Source organism: Drosophila sulfurigaster, chromosome 2R, assembly GCF_023558435.1.
Source record: "Drosophila sulfurigaster albostrigata strain 15112-1811.04 chromosome 2R, ASM2355843v2, whole genome shotgun sequence".
Taxonomy (NCBI): Eukaryota; Metazoa; Arthropoda; class Insecta; order Diptera; family Drosophilidae; genus Drosophila; species Drosophila sulfurigaster.
Window position 1 is genome coordinate 2,374,768 of NC_084882.1, and position 22,465 is coordinate 2,397,232.

At 38.8% G+C, this 22,465-nt stretch overlaps 2 protein-coding genes and 1 long non-coding RNA gene across 4 annotated transcripts in view; all 3 read left to right on the top strand.

Moving 5' to 3' along the window:
• Nucleotides 1-15,174, top strand: part of LOC133838900 (synaptosomal-associated protein 25) — a 120,650-nt gene extending 105,476 nt beyond the window's left edge. For both annotated transcript variants that reach the window (XM_062270150.1, XM_062270149.1), the window contains one exon: nucleotides 14,072-15,174. In XM_062270150.1, the coding sequence (XP_062126134.1) occupies nucleotides 14,072-14,134 (63 nt within the window). In that variant the 3' untranslated portion in view covers nucleotides 14,135-15,174. The remainder of the gene's footprint in view (nucleotides 1-14,071) is intronic.
• Nucleotides 687-22,465, top strand: part of LOC133838901 (large ribosomal subunit protein eL15) — a 134,607-nt gene continuing 112,828 nt past the window's right edge. Inside the window, exon 1 of the mRNA XM_062270154.1 lies at nucleotides 687-691. The gene's annotated coding sequence lies outside the window, so the exon portion shown is untranslated. The remainder of the gene's footprint in view (nucleotides 692-22,465) is intronic.
• Nucleotides 9,195-9,727, top strand: LOC133837534 (uncharacterized). Its single transcript, XR_009893816.1, has 3 exons — nucleotides 9,195-9,287; nucleotides 9,342-9,503; nucleotides 9,567-9,727. It is a non-coding gene; the product is annotated as an uncharacterized LOC133837534 (long non-coding RNA).

Sequence of the window (22,465 nt, forward strand, 5' to 3'; positions counted from 1 at the left end):
TAACGTCCATATGATGGACAAGTAAATCATATTGATTTGAAAGAGCTAACAGAAATCTGAATCTTAAGATTCGTGCAAATGGTGCAAATGTCTCATCATAGTCAGTCATATATTCTTGAGTAAAACCCCGCGCTATAAGCCTTGCTTTGTACTTTACTAAGTCTCCGAACTCATCTTGTTTTATACTAAATACCCACTTACAATCAACTACGTTTTTATTGTTTGGCTTTTGCACTAAGGACCAAGTATTATTTTCAAAATGGGAGTTGAGTTCATCTTTTATGGTTTCTTCCCATAAAGGTCTGTCATCACGAAACTTAATTTTCTCAAAATTAACTGGAATATCATTCAAGCATATTTGAGTATTCATAATACATTTCTCTAAGAATCGATATGATAATTTTGGTTTACCTCTAAGACTTTCACTGCGTCTGATTTTTTCACCATTTTCAATTTCTTTTAACTTATCACCAGTTACAATTGGATCGGCATTCTCGAGATTTGTGGAGTTTTCATTGAGTTGTAAATTTAATCCAGAATCAACAGATTCAATCTCTTCCTCCAAAGGAAAATGCAACTCTTCACTTCCTCTACTTAAAGAGTCAATATTTGGTTCAACATTTTTACTTCGGGTATCTATTCGGCGTGTCTCGCATGGGGTCATATCCCCACTCTTTGGAGGACCTCGAAAGTCATTTTCCTGCCCAAGGCGGGCAAATGCAGTCATGTGGTCCCAAATGACTTCCGGCCTATCAGCCTAACCTCTTTCCTGCTAAAAACATTGGAAAAGCTACTTGATTTGCACATCACAAGCAACTCAGTGCCTCTGTTGTTCCCAAATCAGCATGCGTACACAAAGGGCAAGTCCATTGAGACAGCCCTCTATGCTTTAGTAGCCTCCATCGAAAAAGCAGACCACTATAAAGAATATGCCTTGGGTGCATTTCTTGACATTTCAGGCGCCTTCAATAACGTCACCACTGACGCTTATTATGAAGGGCCTTACCTCAGTTAACACGGCACCAGCGATCCACAGGTGGGTCAACCGCCTTCTTTGTGACAGGCGGGTGGTGGCTACGTGGGGCGATGCGGCCATTACAAAGGTAGTGCGAGGTGGCACTCCCCAGGGTGGGGTTCTCTCGCCTCTCCTTTGGAATTTGGTCGTAAATAGCCTACTTCAAAAATTCACTAGACGGGCCCCCAAGTGAATTGCCTATGCCGACGACATAAGCATTTTGATAACTGGGAAATGCCCAAACACCCTTAGTTCCGTAATGGAACTTACTTTACGGGAAGTTAAAGCATGGGTCGAATCAGCCGGGCTCAGCATTAACGCGGACAAAACGGACCTTATCCTCTTCACGAAGAGGTATAAGGTACCTGCGTGGTCCCCCCAAAAATAGGTTGCACCATGCTAAAGACGAGCCTAGCAGTAAAATACCTAGGTGTGGTTCTGGACAGCAAACTGTCATGGAAGCTTAACGTGTTAGAAAGGGTGAAGAAGGCCACCGGAGCCTTGTACATGGCGAAAAAGATGCTTAGTTGCACTTGGGGCCTCACTCCTAATCTAATGCGGTGGATATACATCTCAGTTGTTCGCCCTATCCTATCCACCTATGGTGTTATAGTGTGGTGGCAGGCCATGGAAAAAAGGACTTACCTATCCATCATGGAAAGGACACAGCGTCAAGCGCTACTGTGCATCACAGACGCTATCAGGTCGACGCCAATTAAAGCCCTCGAGGTAATAGCTGGCGTCGAACCGTTGAACCTATACGCGCAATCCATAGCCGTAAAATCGTTCCTAAGGATTGCCGCAACAGGCAATCTGGGCCTGCTAGGCTATGGTCACAGCGCCATTGGTAGGGAGACTAGTAGAGACTTGGACTATACTATCCCCCTTACCAGTACTGACCATATTAAAACAATGTTCTTGGAACCGGACTGCTGGCGGGAAGGGTTATGCATTCCCGAAGCCCCCAACCTCTTCACCGACGGGTCGAAGATGGATGATGGTGTCCGAGCGGCCGTATACTGCCCAGACCCGGTCTCCAAACATTCCTATAAACTCCCAGACCACTGGAGCATCTTCCAGGCGGAAGTTTTTGCCATTGGCAAGGCTGCCGAATTGGCTCGGGGTTTACGGCGTAATCATAACTCTATTTACATCTTTGTTGACAGCCAGGCTGCAATAAAATCAATATACTCTGATGTGGTCGAGTCCAAAGTTGTCCTGGACAACAGAAGAGCAATAGAGTCGCTGAACGCTTCTGCGGTCGTGCGTATCTATTGGATCCCAAGCCACCAGGGCATCGATGGCAACGAGATCGCAGACTCTCTCGCCAAAGAGGGAGTGGGGCTCGATGTCGGTAACATGTGCAATGTTCCGATATCCCTGCGAACTCTAGGCAGGGAAATTGAGGTGCGCTTCAGACTTCAGTGGGACGCTAGCTGGCGCAATGCCAACTCGTGCAAAACTGCAAGGCTGATGTGTGCCTCTTCTAACAAAAACTTAACCAATTTCGTCATGCAGCTTTCATGGAAAGACTGCAGGCTAATGCTAGGCATTTTAACTGGTCACTGTCTGTCGGCTGTCCATGCTGTAAAGCTGAGTATCACGAACAGTGATCAGTGTAGGAAATGCAACGAGCCCGGGGTTAAGGAAACACTCGAGAATCTTCTCTGTAGATGCCCAGCGTTATCCCGACTCCGGTTGAAATACCTTAATTCGCCGTGCCACAACGATCTTCGGGACGTTTCACGGCTACCTTCTAGGATGCTGCTGGCTTTTGCCAAAAATGCATCCATACTGCGCGATTTCTGAGACGTAGATAAGCTATCGGTACAGCTACGGACCTCCACTGGTCTATGCTTTGCCCCGTACAGGGACAGCCGTTCCCACCTAACCTAACCTATTACTTTGAACCACAGATTCTTCTCCATGTAAAACTCTAGATTTTAACATGTTAATCTCATCCACCACAACTTTGACTTTTCATCAAACTTTCGTTTTCTCACTTTATTTAGTGCATACACTGACGAACCAAATATCTTGAGATACTTTAATGTAGGCTTTTTATTATGCCACATTTCATACGGTGTTTTACTTACATATATTCTGCAACGTTCTGCTTGGGGATCTGTTAATTAAGTATGTTGGCATTAAAACAGCCTCACCCCAAAAACATTTATCAAGTTTAGCACAAGAAATCATAGAGCGAGCCTTCTCGGTGATTGTCCGAATCATCCGTTCTGATTTAATTGTGGAGTATGAGGAACCGTCAAATGATAGCTGATGCATTTTTCAACACAGAAATCACGCATTTCATTAGAAAGGTGTTGAAAAATACGTATGTAAGTACATACAAGTGCAAGAGTCATATTGATATTCGCGCATTACATATATTGTGTCTGTATTGGTAGAAAGGGATCTCAAGAGGCAACGGCAACGGAGCCTTCTGGTCGTCCCTCTCACACATTCCTTCTCTTTTGTGCACGCGTCTAATTAGCGTCACTTCAGTTTTGACAGCGAGTTTGTGCGGTTCATAAAACATAAAATCAAAGTGTTCTTATTTATCTGGTTGCTTGTGGGGACAATAAATTAACAGATTTCTATAGGTTATGGGCCCAGACACAATTGCAACGGATTAATAATAGGAATGCTTTGATTGTTTAAAATAAAAAAAAATAAAAGTGAATAAAAGTGAATGCATATATGTGAATATTTGTGTGTATATATGTATGCATTCACATGCATATGTACTACGTTTGCAGTCAGCATCGAAATATAATTGCTGAAAGTGTTTGATTATTGTGTGATAGAAATTGCACAATATAACTTATTAATTTCACAATATATGACGCTGCAACCAATTCGCCGCATACAATTTTTCACATATTTCCAAGAAGAAGCCAAGACGAATACACCGCATAAAGATTAAAAAAACACGTGATTTGAATTTCACCATAAGTTCTCTTCTTGCACTTTTTGTGCTACCGTTTTCGTGTTGCTGAACTGTGCTGCTAGACTTTGTTGCTAAACTGTGTTGCTGGACTGTGTTGCTAGACTGTGTTGTGTTGCTAAAAGGTTGTTTGCTAGGAAGCGTTGCTGTGTTGGAAAACGATGGATAAGGGTAAAAGAAACATAAAACCATTTGATGGTGAAAAGTACTCTATTTGGAAGTTCAGAGTTAGAGCTCTTTTGGAGGAGCATGATTTGTTGAAAGTAATTGATGAAATAAATTTCGAAGTGAACGAAGAAAACAAAAAGGCTGAAAGAGCTGCAAAAAACTTGATCATTGAGTATTTAAGTGATTCGTTTTTAGCTTTTGCTAGCAATGACGATGTAGCCAGGCAGATTTTTGCGAATTTAGATGCCATTTACGAAAGAAAGAGCCTAGCATCGCAACTATCACTTCGTAAGAAACTTTTGGGGCTTAAGTTAAAAGGTGATGCTTCACTCCTTAATCACTTCTATTTCTTCGATGACCTTATAACAGAACTCATCGCATCAGAAGCAAAGCTAGACGAAATGGATAAAATTTCCCATCTACTCTTCTCTCTTCCACCCAGTTACGATGGAATTATAACTGCGATTGAGACTTTACCTGAAAGTAACTTAACCTTAGCTTATGTAAAAACACGACTTCTTGATCAGGAGATAAAGCTTCAGAATTTGAGCAAGGATACTAGCCACAAAGTGCTGCAGGCAATAGGCAAAAAGGAGTTTAAAGATAAGTCTCACAATAAAGTAGGTGCGAAATTTGGAAAGAAACCAGTCAAACCCTTTGTTAAGCCAAAACCAAATGCTTTTATTGCGGAAAACCAGGTCATTTCAAGAAGGACTGCTTCCTTTTTAAAAGACAGGGAAATCACAATTCAATTGAAAGTGGTGGAAAGGAAAGGCAGGCTCAAATGGCAGCAACAACAACAGCAGCAACAACAGCAGCGGCAGCAGTGGTGGCACAGCCGGAGCGTAGTTTCGCTTTTATGATGACAAATGCAACATCAAGCCCGAGCACGGATGAGGTTGAGTTTATCCTAGACTCAGGAGCATCGGATCATCTCATAAATGACGCAGCTTTATTCTCCGACTATGAGCGTTTGCAATCGAATGTGGCTATAGAGATTGCCAAACGCGGAGAATATATTCATGCTACAGCCAAAGGAGTGCTTAATCTCACCAGCACTGGAAACAAAATCACCCTACAAAACGTACTGTATTGTAAGGACATTCCTCACAATCTGCTCTCGGTCAAAAAGATGCAGGATGCCGGGATGACCATAGAGTTCAACCCTGAAGGCATAAGAGTTTCGAAAAACGAAGTATTGGTTTTGCTGGATTCTGTGAGTACAATGTACCAATAATAAAATTTAAATTGAACAGTAAGGTATTTACGTCTAGAATCCCAAATAGTGCTGAGTATCGATTGTGGCATGAACGATTGGGCCATATAAGTGTAGGAAAATTTTTGGAAATAAAACGAAAAGGTCTCTTTGAAGATAATAATCTTTTAAACAATGTTGAGTCAAATCATGAATTATGTGAAGCTTGTGTAAGTGGCAAGCAGTCTAGATTAAAATTTGAAAAATTTAAGAACAAAGACAATATCCAACGACCACTATTTGTAATCCACTCTGATGTTTGTGGTCCAATTACACCACAAACTATAGATAATAAAAACTATTATGTAGTTTTTATTGATCAGTATACACATTACTGTGTGACGTATTTGGTAACATATAAGTCGGACGTTTTTTCTTTTCAAAGATTTTGTGGCTAAAAGTGAGGCTCATTTTAACTTAAAAGTTGTCAACTTGTATATTGATAATGGTAGGGAATACCTTTCTAATGAAATGCGTGATTTCTGTGTTGAAAAAGGCATCAGCTATCATTTGACGGTTCCTCATACTCCACAATTAAATGGTGTATCAGAACGGATGATTCGGACAATCACCGAGAAGGCTCGCTCTATGATTTCTTGTGCTAAACTTGATAAATGTTTTTGGGGTGAGGCTGTTTTAACGGCAACATACTTAATTAACAGATCCCCAAGCAGAGCGTTGCAGAATATAAGTAAAACACCGTATGAAATGTGGCATAATAAAAGCCTGTATTAAAGTATCTCAAGATATTTGGTTCGACAGTGTATGCACTAAATAAAGTGAGAAAACGAAAGTTTGATGAAAAGTCAATCAAAACTATACTTGTCGGGTATGAACCAAATGGGTATAAATTGTGGAATGAGGAATCAAGGAAATTTATGACAGCTAGAGATGTTGTGGTGGATGAGATTAACATGTTAAAATCTAGAATTTTACATGGAGAAGAATCTGTGGTTCAAAGTAATAATGTTGAACCAAATATTGACTCTTTAAATAGAGAAAGTGAAGAGTTGGATTTTCCTTTGGAGGAAGAGATTGAATCTGTTGATTCTGGATTAAATTTACAACTCAATGAAAATTCCACAAATCTTGAGAATGCCGATCCAGTTGTAACTGGTGATAAATTAAAAGAAATTGAAAGTGATGAAGAAATCAGACGCAGTGAAAGACTTAGAGGTAAACCAAAATTATCATATCGATTCTTAGAGAAATGTCTTATGAATACTCAAATATGCTTGAATGATATTCCAGTTAATTTTGACGAAATTAAGTTTCGTGATGACAGATCTCTATGGGAAGAAGCCATAAAAGATGAACTCAACTCTCATTTTGAAAATAATACTTGGTCCTTAGTGCAAAAGCCAAATAATAAAAACATAGTTGATTGTAAGTGGGTATTTAGTATAAAACAAGATGAGTTCGGAAACTTAGTAAAGTACAAAGCAAGGCTTGTAGCGCGGGGTTTTACTCAAGAGTATATGACTGACTATGATGAGACATTTGCACCAGTTGCACGAATCTCAAGTTTCAGATTTCTGTTAGCTCTTTCAAATCAATATGATTTACTTGTCCATCATATGGACGTTAAAACTGCATTTCTAAATGGAACTCTAAAGGATGAAATCTACATGAATATTCCAAAAGGCTTAAACCAATTTTCTGAGAATCAAGTTTGTAAACTAAATAAAGCTATATATGGTCTTAAGCAAGCCGCTAGATGCTGGTTTGAAGTATTTGAAAATGTATTGAAAAATGTTGGATTTGAAAATCTAGCAGTTGACCGTTGTATTTACATTTTAAAGAAGGGAGATATTTCAAGGAATATATATATTTTGTTATATGTTGACGATGTGGTAATTGCTACAAAAGAATCTGAAACTATGTCTAATTTTAAATCGTACCTTCAAGATAAATTTAAGATGACTGATTTACGAGAAATTCGTCATTTTATTGGTATAAAATTGATAGAACAAACAGTCAGATATGTCTTAGCCAGTCAGCATACATCATAAATGTTTTGAGAAAATATAATATGGAGGATTGTAATGCAGTTAGCACCCCACTTCAAAGCAAATTAGACTATGAGGCTCTTCAATCAGAGGAATCATATGATGCACCAAGTAGAAATTTGATTGGCTGTTTGATGTACATTATGTTATGTACACGACCAGATTTAAGCACTTCAATAAGTATTCTGAGTAGGTATACAAACAACAACAATAAGGAACTATGGCAATGCCTGAAAAGAGTTCTTAGATATCTAAAGGGCTCGGTTGATTTGAAGCTCACATTCAAGAAAAATGTTGATTTTAAAAATATTCTGATAGGATATGTAGACTCTGACTGGGCCGGGAATGAAACGGACAGAAGAAGTACTACTGGATACCTATTTAAGATGTTTGAGAGCTGTTTGATTTCATGGAGCACCATGAAGCAAAAATCTGTTGCTGCATCATCTACTGAGGCAGAATACATGGCCTTATTTGAAGGTGTTAGAGAAGCCCTATGGCTTAAGTCTTTAATAAAAGAAATTAATCTAGAATTAAATGGTCCAATAGTTATTTTTGAAGATAACCAAGGCTGTATTAGTATTGCCAACAATCCTACCTGCCACAAAAGAACGAAGCATATAGACATTAAATATCATTTTACTAGGGAACAAATTGAAAAGAAACTAATTTCTGTAAAGTATATTTCCACAGATCTCCAACTCGCTGACATCTTGACGAAGCCGCTACCATCCGCCAGATTCAGTATTTTGAGAGCCCAGATGGGACTTTTGAATAACAGCAAACCTAACCGAAACTGTTGTCATGGACTAAATATTAATTTAAAAACAAGGGTCCACTTACTTTAGTATTGAATAACTACGAATAGCTTTAAGCAACTGAAGTTCCTTAATCCAATAATCTTGAATATTTGAATATTTGTATATTTTGTTTTTCACTATGTAAACTTAATTTTTGGTTATTTTTATTTGTATAGATCTGGTTGGGTTTTACTGGGTTTCCCCAACTCTTTGCAGCAAATGCTGGATCTAATTGTAATCCCCAGAAGAAGAAAAAGAAAAAAAAGGAAAAGAAACTATATGAACAAACTAATTAAAATAAATAAGCACAATACTCGTCTGTCAACTATTCTTTATATATCAATGTAACTCTTGAGGTGGCGTGTTGAAAAATACGTATGTAAGTACATACAAGTGCAAGAGTCATATTGATATTCGCGCATTACATATATTGTGTATGTATTGGTGGAAAGGGATCTCAAGAGGCAACGGCAACGGAGCCTTCTGGTCGTCCCTCTCACACATTCCTTCACTTTTGTGCACGCGTCTAATTAGCGTCACTTCAGTTTTGACAGCGAGTTTGTGCGGTTCATAAAACATAAAATCAAAGTGTTCTTATTTATCTGGTTGCTTGTGGGGACAATAAATTAACAGATTTCTATAAAAGGTATTCCCTACCATTACCAATATACAAGTTAACAACTTTTAAGTTAAAATGAGCCTCACTTTTAGCCACAAAATCTTTGAAAACGAAAAAACATCCGACTTATATGTTACCAAATACGTCACACAGTAATGTGTATACTGTTCAATAAAAACTACATAATAGTTTTTATTATCTATAGTTTGTGGTGTAATTGGACCACAAACATCAGAGTGGCTTACAAATAGTGGTCGTTGGATATTTTCTTTGTTCTTAAAATTTTCAAATTTTAATCTAGACTGCTTGCCACTTACACAAGCTTCACAAATTTCATGATTTGACTCAACATTGTTTAAAAGATTATTATCTTCAAAGAGACCTTCTCCTTTTATTTCCAAAAAATTTCCTACACTTATATGGCCCAATCGTTCATGCCACAATCGATACTCAGCACTATTTGGGATTCTAGACGTAAATACCTTAATGTTCAATTTAAATTTTATTATTGGTACATTGTACTCACAGAATCCAGTAAAAACCAATACACCGTTTTTCGAAACTCTTATGCCTTCAGGGTTGAACTCTATGGTCATCCCAGCATCCTGCATCTTTTTGACCGAGAGCAGATTGTGAGGAATATCCTTACAATACAGTACGTTTTGTAGGGTGATTTGGTTTCCAGAGCTGGTAAGATTAATACTCTTTTGTCTGTAGCATGAATATATTCTCCGCGTTTGGCAATCTCTATAGCCACATTCGATTGCAAACGCTCATAGTCGGAGAATAAAGCTGCGTCATTTATGAGATGATCCGATGCTCCTGAGTCTAGGATAAACTCAACCTCATCCGTGCTCGGGCGTGATGTTGCATTTGTCATCATAAAAGCGAAACTACGCTCCGGCTGTGCTACCACTGCCTTTCCTTTCCACCACTTTTAATTCAATTTAAAAAGAAAGCAGTCCTTCTTGAAATGTCCTGGTTTTCCGCAATAAAAGCATTTAGTTTTTGGCTTAAGAAAGGGTTTGACTAGTTTCTTTCCAAATTTCGCTCCTACTTTATTGTTAAACTTATCTTTAAATTCCTTTTTGCCTATTGCCTGCAGCACTTTGTGGCTAGTATCCTTGTTCAAATTCTTAGGCTTTATCTTCTGATCAAGAAGTCGTGTTTTTACAAAAGCTAAGGTTAGGTTACTTTCAGATAAGGTCTCAATCGCAGTTATAACTGCATCGTAACTTGGTGGAAGAGTGAGGAGTAGATGGCAAACTTTCTCCATCTCGTCTAGCTTTGCTCCTGATGCGATGAGTTCTGTTATAAGGTCATCGAAGAAATTGAAGTGATTAAGGATTGAAGCATCGCCTTTTAACTTAAGCCCCAAAAGTTTCTTACGAAGTGATAGTTACGATGCTAGGCTCTTTCATTCGTAAATGGCATCTAAATTCGCAAAAATCTGCCTGGCTCCATCGACACTGCTAGCAAAAGCTAAAAAAAGAATCTCTTAAATACTCAATGATCAAGTTTTTTGCAGCTCTTTCAGCCTTTTTGTTTTCTTCGTTCACTTCGAAATTTATATCATCAATTACTTTCAAGAGGTCATGCTCCTCCAAAAGAGCTCTAACTCTGAACTTCCAAATGGAGTACTTTTCACCATCAAATGGTTTTATGTTCCTTTTACAATTATCCATCGTTTTCCAACACAGCAACGCTTCCTAGCAAACAACCTTTTAGCAACACAACACAGTCTAGCAATACAGTCCAGCAACAAAATCCAGCAATACAGTTCAGCAACAAAGTCCAGCAACACAGTTCAGCAACACGAAAACAGCAACACAGTTCAGCAACAAAAATCCAGCAAGACAGTTCAGCAACACGAAAACGGAAGCACAAGAAGTGCAAGAAGAGAACTTATGACGAATTCAAATCATGTGGCTTTTGGAAATATGTAAAAAATTTTATGCGGCGAATTGGTCGCAGCGTCATATATTGTGAAATTAATAAGTTATATTGTGCAATTTCTATCACACAATAATCAAACACTTCCAGCAATTATATTTCGATGCTGACTGCAAACGTAGTACATGTGAATGCATATATACATATATGCACACAAACATTCACATATAATATGCTTTCACTTTTTTATTCACTTTTAATTTCTTTTTATTTTAAACAATCAAAGCATTTCTATTATTTATCCGTTGGAATTGTGTCAGGGCCCATAACCTATAGAAATCTGTGAGAGAATTGTCCCCACAAGCAACCAGATAAATAAGAACACTTTGATTTAGATTTTATGAACCGCACTAACTCGCTGACGAAACTGAAGCGACGCTAATTCGACGCGTGCACAAAAGAGAAGAAATGTGTGGGAGGGACGACCAGAAGGCTCCGTTGCCGTTGCCTCTTGAGATCCCTTTCTACCAATACATACACAATATATGTGATGCGTGAATATCAATATGACTCTTGCACTTGTATGTATTTACATACGTATTTTTCAACATAAATTGTAATTGTATTTTTCAAATTTAGCATTAAACAAATAGTATTATATTTGTTGATGCGAGCGCATTGTAGGTGAGTGGCACACTCTCCGTTCCGCCGACCGAAAAGCACTCGATGCTTTTCGCTCACCCGTAATGCGCTCACGCGTAAGAAAGCACTCAAGATCCAGTGCTCTCAACTTCTCTCTCTCCCACCGCTAGATCTTCAAAATGCCGTCGGCATTTTGCCTCTCCAGTATCGATCTACGTTTGTTCAATAGCGGTCACCCCCAATAACCCCCTCTCTGTGCGTTTAATTGTAAAAACCCGACAAGTTTAAAATGGGGTAACGACATATCTCCGCGCGACATATCTCCGCGCGGAGATATGACGTTTTGAAAACAACATTTCTTCGTCGATTTATTAGAGACTCATCTTACACTTGAATGAATTATGTATTATGTATAATATATAATATATACGTACATATACATGCATATATACTCAAAATCCAGTCAAATATCCGATTCATCTATATTTCAAATGAATCCCTGCAATGTATTTCTTATCGAACCAAAATCGGTTTTATTGCGCCCATGTAATCATGTGAATATTTGTGCAGCATGTTGGGATCAAATTCTGGCTCATAATCAAGAACAGAACGATGATCCTAACGATCCTGACAGTGGTGAACCAAAATGTCCAACGTGTCAACAAGTTGTCAAAGAAGCTATCCGTAATGTTTATATATATAATTAAAAAATTAAAATAATAAACTAAGTTTCATGCACATTAAATAAATGTATGTAATATGGGCAATTCTCTGACAGAATTTGTGCGACCGTCTTTACAGTGAAAAAATAAACTAAACCAATTTGAAAATAAGTGAAAGTTATTCTTACTAATCTAGAGCTATGAGAATAACCTTTTCTTATTTTCGATTTATTAGAACTCATCTTACACTTGAATGAATTATGTATTATGTATAATATATAATATATACGTACATATACATGCATATATACTCAAAATCCAGTCAAATATCCGATTCATCTATATTTCAAATGAATCCCTGCAATGTATTTCTTATCGAACCAAAATCGGTTTTATTGCGCCCATGTAATCATGTGAATATTTGTGCAGCATGTTGGGATCAAATTCTGGCTCATAATCAAGAACAGAACGATGATCCTAACGATCCTGACAGTGGTGAACCAAAATGTCCAACGTGTCAACAAGTTGTCAAAGAAGCTATCCGTAATGTTTATATATATAATTAAAAAATTAAAATAATAAACTAAGTTTCATGCACATTAAATAAATGTATGTAATATGGGGGCATAGCGACATATCTCCGCGCGACATATCTCCGCTCGGTACAATTTTCGAGCGGAATTATGTCGTTTTTTTTTGGCGGAGCTATGTCGTTTTCAAAACGTCATATCTCCGCGCGGAGTTATGTCGCTTTTAAAACGACATATCTCCGCTGAACAAAAAGCGACATATCTCCGCGCGGAGATATGACGCTTCAAGGCGACATATTTCCGCGCGGAGTTATGTCGCTATGAAAAGTTACATCTCCGCCGATTTATTAGCAACTCATCTTCCAATAGAATAAATTTAATGTTTTTTTTTAAATTAATTTCATACAGAAAGTTGAATAGAAAATCTTAATAATTTAACGATAATATCAATCCCTTAAAAAACGCAGTTTCTCACAAGTCTTTATTAAGTATATGTATTATTTTTATTAATTTTACATAAATCAGTTCAACTTATATATTATACATATGAACAATTCTCTGACCGAATTTGTGCGACCGTCATTACAGTGAAAAAAACATAAACTATACACATTTTAAAAATAAGAAAAGGTTATTCTCATAGCTCTAGATTAGTAAGAATAACTTTCACTTATTTTCAAATTGGTTTAGTTTATGTTTTTTTCACTGTAAAGACGGTCGCACAAATTCTGTCAGAGAATTGCCCATATTACATACATTTATTTAATGTGCATGAAACTTAGTTTATTATTTTAATTTTTTAATTATATATATAAACATTACGGATAGCTTCTTTGACAACTTGTTGACACGTTGGACATTTTGGTTCACCACTGTCAGGATCGTTAGGATCATCGTTCTGTTCTTGATTATGAGCCAGAATTTGATCCCAACATGCTGCACAAATATTCACATGATTACATGGGCGCAATAAAACCGATTTTGGTTCGATAAGAAATACATTGCAGGGATTCATTTGAAATATAGATGAATCGGATATTTGACTGGATTTTGAGTATATATGCATGTATATGTACGTATATATTATATATTATACATAATACATAATTCATTCAAGTGTAAGATGAGTCTCTAATAAATCGACGAAGAAATGTCGTTTTCAAAACGTCATATCTCCGCGCGGAGTTATGTCGCTCTTAAAACGACATATCTCCGCTGAACAAAAAACGACATATCTCCGCGCGGAGATATGACGTTTCAAGGCGACATATCTCCGCGCGGAGTTAAGTCGCATTAAAACGTCATATCTCCGCGCGGAGATATGTCGTTTTTTGTTCAGCGGAGATATGTCGCGCGGAGATATGTCGTTACCCCAATATAAACCGCGAGTGTTTTTATTTAATTTCGGGAAAGGGAAATCTGGAAATTATCTGCGCCACCACAACAATATTCGTTATATGATTCATGAACATAAATATTGATCCAAAATCTGATTTCATAGTTACCCTAATATATATTTTCTTTCTTCCAGGGCGAGTCAAATGAAGCAAGAATAGCAGTCGCCAATCAAAGAGCACACCAGCTTTTAAAATAAAGTGATCTCAGGGAGATGAAATGTACATATAAACAGATTTTTGTATATGATCTTCGATTTAACTTTTTTCCAATTTCATAGTTTTGTGTAAATGATTAGTGCTCCAGCAAATAAATAAATTACACAAGAACTTTTTCGAAAATACTTTTGTAAAATTACAATACGGCAATGTCAAAAAAGATAATTCAGTATACATATATACACGATACAATGCTCAAATTTATAAGAACTCTCACTACTGTCGACATACAATACTCAAACATATTACGTATATGTTTATGTACTTTTTTCTTCATTCTATTTCCTATTTCTGAAATTACAATTATCGATCAATTTCTAAACTTATTAAGCAATTTTGGTATCTGAAAAATTTAATGGTATGACAAAAAATACGTTTACAGCAAAATAGTCTGTAATACATAAATATGAGTTGCGCAATGCCTCCAACACAGTAAATGTATCTATAAAAAACATTTTTGTTTTGTTGCCACATACCAACATTGCTTATGATGATTTTTATTTTAAAACGATATATACCATATATATGTAAGTAACGCTTTTCTTTTATGCATTATTACGAAAAACACGCGTATTCTTTGTTGACAGAAGATATTCAAAAACTATTTTAATTCATTAATTTACTTCAGAACAACTTTTTTAATGTAAAATAACAAAGTCCTATTCAGAAGATTAAAATAATAAATTGTCTATCCATACATATTTAACAAAAAATATTTAAGGCTGTAAAATAGAAAAAAATGTTTTTAAGAAGTATGCATAAAAATGTAATAAATAATTTACTCTCATGTTTCTATTAAAAATATACTACAAATTTGTAGTACATTTCTTTTTTTGTAAAATAAGTTAAATTAAATTAATTTTAATTAACAATATTATTAGTAATAATACGAGACGATATAAGTAATATTTTTTGCTCACTTGAAAATGTTACTAAAAGAGTCTCAAGTATGTATAGGTAACAATTACAAATACATTCCGTGTTATTTTCTAAATTAAAATAAATTATCGTTCAAAACAAATTTTTTTATTTTTATTACGCAAAGATCATCTAGTGATACCTGGACGATAAAGAGGAATAGCAGACAGTCAGCGACTGACTTTTATACTCTTATCTTCTATTTCTCTGCTGTACCTAACGCATGCCTGATTGTCAAATTACGTTATATTATGTTACAGAAGGATTATAGGACATGTTATATTACATTGATCTTATGTATTTTTGATATGCTAACAACTATTATTAAATTGTATATTTATTTATTTATTTACTTTACTTGGACTTTTGACAACGTCACCTTATTACCGCGCGGACCTATGATGATGTACTTTACATCTACCGCCCACCAGACCGAGAGGTGCACCTCATAGCGTGCGGTGTAGGAAGATCACAGACACCTGTATATGTATCTGAAATCTATCTATCTTTATCTAGATGTATTATGTAGCTATACACTAGACAAATAACATTAAATTAAAGTACGTAGGGATGAAATAGACTAGACGTTACTACTTGTAATTGAAAAAAAAATATTACATGAGCAAGAAATTCCACATATGTATTTTCGCTGTATTCTAGTAATTTTCAAACTAATGTGGCTAGTAAATTATGAGGAATAGATTCCTTCATTAATCAAGTTGTATCAAAACATTACTTCAAGCATAGTTCCACGATCCAAGAGAAAAAGAGATGGAGACTTATAAGTCGCAAGCAGAGTGAGTGTTAGAATTTCAATTCAAGTCACGAAGGGCGAAGAGCAATAATTGTTTGTGGACTGATTCCATTCTATCTTAAGGAACCTTATAATGGGGACTCAATATACAAAACCTTTATATACCCCCACCGATTTAAGTATCGGAAAGCCAAGTGAAATATAGAGAAGTGTTAAAATATAGGTTAGGTTTGATCAGCAGCACCTAGTTTATTTTTATTAGGTGGCACTACAACCCATTTCGGGTTTTGGCCGACCTCAGCGTCTCCCTCCAGGCGCCTCTGCTCTTCGCGCGCCTCCTCCAATTGGAAATTCCCAGCAGATTAAGGTCCTGCTCTACTTGGTCCTTCCAACGAAGATTTGGTCGTCCCTTCGTCGTCGCCCGTAGTCGACTCTCGCTTCAAATACCTTCTGAGCTGGAGATTCTTCATCCATACGCACAACGTGTCCGAGCCAGCGCAGACGTTGTATCGTGATGCGCCGGACCACGTCCACGTCGTCGTACAACTCGTACAGCTCGTGGTTCATCCGAATGCGAAAGTCGTCCCCAATCCGAACGGGACCGAAGATCTTGCGAAGAATTTTCCTCTCGAACACTCCAAGCGCTGCTGCATCTGTCATTGACACTACCCATGCTTCTGCACCATATAAGAGCACGGGTAGGATGAGTGTCTTGTAGAGTGCTAATTTTGTTCGGCGAGAGGTCCCTATTGCACATTTGCCTACTCAGACCAAAGTAGCACCTATTGGCAAGTGTGATTCTTCGCTTGATCTCCAGGCTGACGTCATTTTTGTGTTAATGGCAGTGCCAAGGTATGTGAACTCCTTGACCACTTCGAACGTATAGTTGTCTGCTACCACCTGGGAGTCTAGACGCCGCGCCTCCCTGCTTGTAGACAGCATATACTTCGTCTTGCCCTCGTTTACCGCCAAACCCACTTTTGCTGACTCTTTTCGATAGCGGAAAATGCAGCAGTGACATCACGCTTGCTGCGGCCAATGATGTCAATATCATCCGCGTAAGCAAGGAGCTGGACACTTTTATAAAATATAGTGCCAGCACGATGCACACCGGCTTTCCGCAAGACCCCTTCCATCACAAAGTTGAAGAGGTTGCACGACAGGGGGTCGCCTTGTCTGAAACCTCGAACGGTATTGAAAGGTTCGGAGAGGTTCGTTCCTACCTTGACAGAGCTGATGGTGCTGCTCAATGTCATCCTGCAAAGACGTATCAGCTTTGCAGGAATACCGAACTCAGACATGGTGGCATATAGGCGTTCTCGTGTCGGACTATCGAATGCAGCTTTGTAATCGACAAAGAGATGGTGTGTGTCAATTCCATTTTCGTGGGTTTTCTCCAGGATTTGGCGCAATGTGAAGATCTGGTCTATGGTGGATTTGCCAGGTCTGAAGCCGCACTGATAAGGTCCGATCAGTGTGCTGGTATACGGCTTCAGTCGTTCACATATTACGCTCGATAGGACCTTATATGAGATGGCAATCAGGCTAATTCCCGGTAGTTGGTGCATATCGTCGGGTCGCCTTTCTTCAGCACAGGACAAAGGACGCTGAGATTCCAATCGTTGGGCATGCTTTCTTCTAGCCATATTCTGCAGAAGAGCTGATGCATGCACCTTATCAGCTCTTCGCCGCCGGCCTTAAACAACTCTGCAGGCAGTCCATCAGCACCGGCTGCTTTGTTGTTTTTGAGTCGCATAATAGCAACTCGGACCTCGTCATGGCTAGGTAGTGGTATATCCACATTGTCGTCGATTGGTGGTATCGGGCTGCTTCCTCCAATGGCGGGATTGGTGCCGTCATCGCCTGCTAGCAGCTTGGAGAAATGCGCCCTCCATAACCTCAGCGTGCACTGCGTATCTGTAACCAGATTCCCGTTTTCATCTCGACAGTTAGATGCTCCGGTCTTGAAACCATGTGTCAGACGGTTGACTTGTTGGTAAAATTTTCGAGCATCATTTCTGTCCTGCAACACCTCGAGTTCCTCGCACTCTCGCTTTTCTTTCTCCCGTTTTTTCCGTCTAAAAAGCCGCCTCTCTTCCTTCCTTTTCTCCCTGTAACGTTCACACGTAGCTCGCGTTGCGCCAGACTGCAGCGTTCTTCTGTAGGCGGCGTTTTTTGCCGCAGCTGCGACGCGACACTCCTCGTCATACCATTGGTTCCGTGTGGGTGGGCGCTTGAACCCAATGGCTGTTTCAGCGGCAGCTCGCATGGAGTGGGATATGTGCGCCCAGAGTCCGCCGGCGTCAACAGGAAGAGGGGTTGGTTGGTGGAGCAGTTCCGAGAGGTGAGTGGAGTAGGCTGTTGCTGTCCGTTGTGATCGCAGCCTAGTGACGTCAAGCTTTCGTTGCGTGATGGGGCGTACGTTTTTCGCTCGGCTTAGCCGCATGCGTATCTTGGCTGCGACAAGATAGTGGTCCGAGTCTATGTTGACTCCACGGAACGTACGCACGTCCATCACGCTTGAGGCATGCCTTCCGTCTATCACAACATGATCAATCTGGTTGCGCGTTTTCTGATCAGGGGACAGCCATGTGGCCTTGTGGATGTCGAGGTGCCGAAATCTGGTGCTACTCACTACCATGTTTCGCGCCGCGGCGAAGTCAATCAGCCTGAAACCGTTGTTCGAGGTGGTCTCGTGGAGGCTGAATTGACCGACGGTGCGGTCAAAGATGCGTTCGCGCCCAACCTTTGCGTTGAAGTCCCCGAGGATGATCTTCACGTCGTGGTTTGGGCAGCGGTCGTATGTGTCCTCGAGTCTCGCGTAGAATGCATCCTTAGCAGCATCATCCTTCTCCTCCGTCGGGGCGTGCGCGCAAATTATGCTAAGATTAAAAAATCTAGCTTTGACGCGGATTGTAGCCAGCCGTTCACTCACTGGGGTGAAATTGGAGACGTGGTGGCGAAGTCTCCGGCTTACTACAAATCCGCATCCAAATTCGCGCCTCTCCGCATGGCAGCTGTAGTAAATATCACAGTTTGCTCGCTTGGAACAACCTTGTCCTGTCCATCTCATTTCCTGGATGGCGGTAATGTCAGCCTTTAATTTCTCGAGGGCATCCGCCAGTTGGATAGAGGCACCTTCCCAATTAAGGGTTCGGACATTCCAGGTGCATATCCTTAAATCGTAGTCCTTTTTCATTTTGCGGTGGTCGTCAACATAAGGGGATCCTTTCCGAGGCTTTCGCTTTGGTTTTCCTTGGGCTTCTTTTTCAGAGGCGGGTTCCAAACCCTGCGCTCAACCATTTACCGTCCGGATGACTCGCTGCACACATTAGCTCGCTATCTAGCGGATGCTAAGATAGCTACCCAGGAGGTGCCACGAGGAGGCTGTGTGTCAACTTGCAATCATTCGTAGACAGAGATCGCACTGGCGGCCACCAAGTTGACCGCAATCAGAAACTTTACTCTGTACGAATGAAAGCCATCCCATCCCTAGTAGAGTTCCATAATGAAATTGAGAGTAGTTTGGCACCTTCCTGTTATCAAAATGCTTAAGTGCAATAATGCAAGTTATTTGTAGTACAATTCAAAAGGAAGGGCAAGAGAATATCAACTCCCGGTACCTTAGTGATTGTTGAATCACCCCACTTAGCTACCATCTGCCTATCGCTAAGAAAGCAGTTGACTTATCGATGGATCACTAAAGGTAAGGCCCTTCATAATGGAGTCAGTAGACACATTATTAAAGGCGCCTGAAGGCATGAAAGCCAGTTTCGATAGCTTGCCTTGCCTTGCTTTTGAATTGTAGGTCAAGAAGCTTTTAAGAGGAAGGACGTAAGATTGGCCTAATATCTTTGATACCTACAATAATGTATTTTCCCGTTTTCGACGGGAAAATGATTTTGGAGTTCCCCTAGAATTTGGGGATATAGCACCAAACGAGAAACCCTGAGTGTATCATCGATAGCCATAGAGTTATCGCAGATTTGGTAGATTGAATGTATTGTTGGCGGCAGACCCTTGAGTCCGGGCGAATTCGCAACGTAGTCAATTGCCAATTTATTTTACCGTGACTTATTACACCTGAAGATGGTTTTGAAAAGAGGTGTCAAAACCTAATCTATGTTCCGCAACATCCTGGAAAATAAAATTTGAGCAGCGTCCAAAGAGTCTTGAGCGTCTTCGGCGTTATTCAGACATGAGAAGAAGGCTCGGCATGAATGAACGAATCATCTTCCCAATTGTATTTTAGTAGCAGACAACATAGCGATTATCCACCAGTCATGTCATGTGTAGACACAGGAACGTTAGTGAACATTTTCGCTTCGTTTTGCAGTTTACGCGGAACTGATATTCTACAAGACCCGTCACCCCCCGCTAGGGGAATTTGTACTTGAAGTGTCTACCAGACAGTCTGGTGTCTAGGTCATGCAGAAAATAATGTGTTCAGATTCTAGTGCGTAGTTCGGAAGATACAAAATAAAAATACGTTAAAAAATATATCTAGTTAATAAAATGTTTCTTGTAATTCTAACTAAATTTATTAAAACTAGTCCAATGAGTACTTAAATTTATGTATTATCTATACAGTTTTACTTATAACTGTAAAATAATCTAATAAGTAAAAGAAAAAAATTAATTTATTTCGCCGTTTTCTATTTTCCACACAGCTCTTTCGTGGTCTATAAATAAAAACTATAAATATAAATGCAAACATATTTCTTAATTTAAATCAGATTAGAATAGTAGTTTTAAAATATTAACAGTAGTTTCAAAATATTAACAATTTACCTCTGATTGTTTTATAAAAGACGCGCAGAAAAAAAAACAAGTTAGAAAGCTACAGTCGAGTGTGCTCGACTGTGAGATACCCGCTACACATTTTGAATAAAAGCATAATATTGCGGTATTATTTTCAAAATATACCTAAAATACTATAAAATACTTAACATATACCAAATGATATATTTGGTATATCGATTTAGTACCACATTCAAAATATACCATAGACGGCACAATGCATTGTACTTTGCAATGTACCAGATTGTCGGCCAAAGCAACTAAGACACTTAGTAAGTAGAATTTTTACCCATACAAAAGTATTTCTTTAATATTATTAATTTTTATCTGATCGCAATCAAATTTTCAGGACTCATAAATACTATAGTTTTTATTGTATACACCAAAATTCGGCTTTAGCTTTAAAATTACGCTTGTTATTCGATTCTTTTGATTTTCGGGGGCTGAAGGGGGCGTTGCCAAAATTTGAATCAAACTTGATCTGCGTGTAAAAATAACAAATACTGTCGGAAAAAAATTATAGCTCTATCTCTTATAGTCTCTGAGATCTAGGTGTTCATATGGACGGACGGACAGACAGACAGACGGACATGGCTAGATCGTCTCGGCTTTTGACGAGCGGGTATAATTAACTTTTTCGTACAACACTCACAGAACAAATGACGCCTGATACACAAAATTGGGCATGTTCGAGAAAAAAAATTTCTACGGACAGACACGAGTAAACAAAATCTGTACAAATCCCGAGTTTAGGACCAGAATTCTAGCAGGAATTGGTCATGTTTACGTAAATTTGCAGAGTTTCTTGTATACCTGTCATGTTGGTGGATACCGTTTGCATGACGAGTCATCCAGCGATCTACTGTACTGTCTGTCAGTCACGGGTAAGGTATTGTCGGTATTGTAAGTGTTTTCGGAAGGCTTAGCAATGGAATCCCAGTTTAATTCAATTTTAAATATAATTATGAGGAGGGACCTATATTCGTTGATTATGATGAGTTTTGCTAAAATTAGGTTGCACATATATGAGATTCTAACTCCTTCCTGAAAATAATAGCTATTCTCGATCTACTTACCGTTGTCAGGATGAAGCGATTGAAGTTAGACGACTTCAGTCCGGAGACGGTATTGTAATTTGTCTCCATGGACAGTTCATCCCCCCTTGACCACATTCAATCAACCCACGCCTTGGTCTGTCTGGACCGTTCTCCATCGTGAGAAACAGTGCGTCGAACAGTTTGACATGAGTCTACTGCCACAGCTCTGCGTAAATTTTCAGAAACATCGATGTGTGTGTCCATCGATGTTTTCGATTTAAAAAAAAAAGAATGAAACATCGATGTTTTTTAAAAAAAAATAAGAAAGAAACAGCAGAAAGAACAAGTAGGAAGTAGCTTAGAGCCGGGAGACTGCTATAGGATACTTTTTATCCCGTTCGACAGCGCGAATCTTACTCCACCGACATGACTGCACTTATAGTAATGAATAACAGTAAGTAGGCTGTGAGCGTAACGTATCATACACGATATTACGATATTATGTATTTATACATTTACATTTATATTACAGTCAACAATGCCACGAGCAAGACGATCGAAAATATATATAAAAAAAATCTATATATATAAAAAAAAGAAAGTTTTAAAAATTGAAAAAATGTAAAAACTTTGCAACGTTGGGCTATCATTCTTATGACATACACCTTTGATATTCAATATCGTGGCACAGCAGCACATGGCAACGTCGATGCTCTTTTACGCCTTCCAGTAAGTATGGAAAGTGCTCAAAACGATATCCACGGAATATAACGTTGAAGACTGTCACTGGCAACGATGGTTAT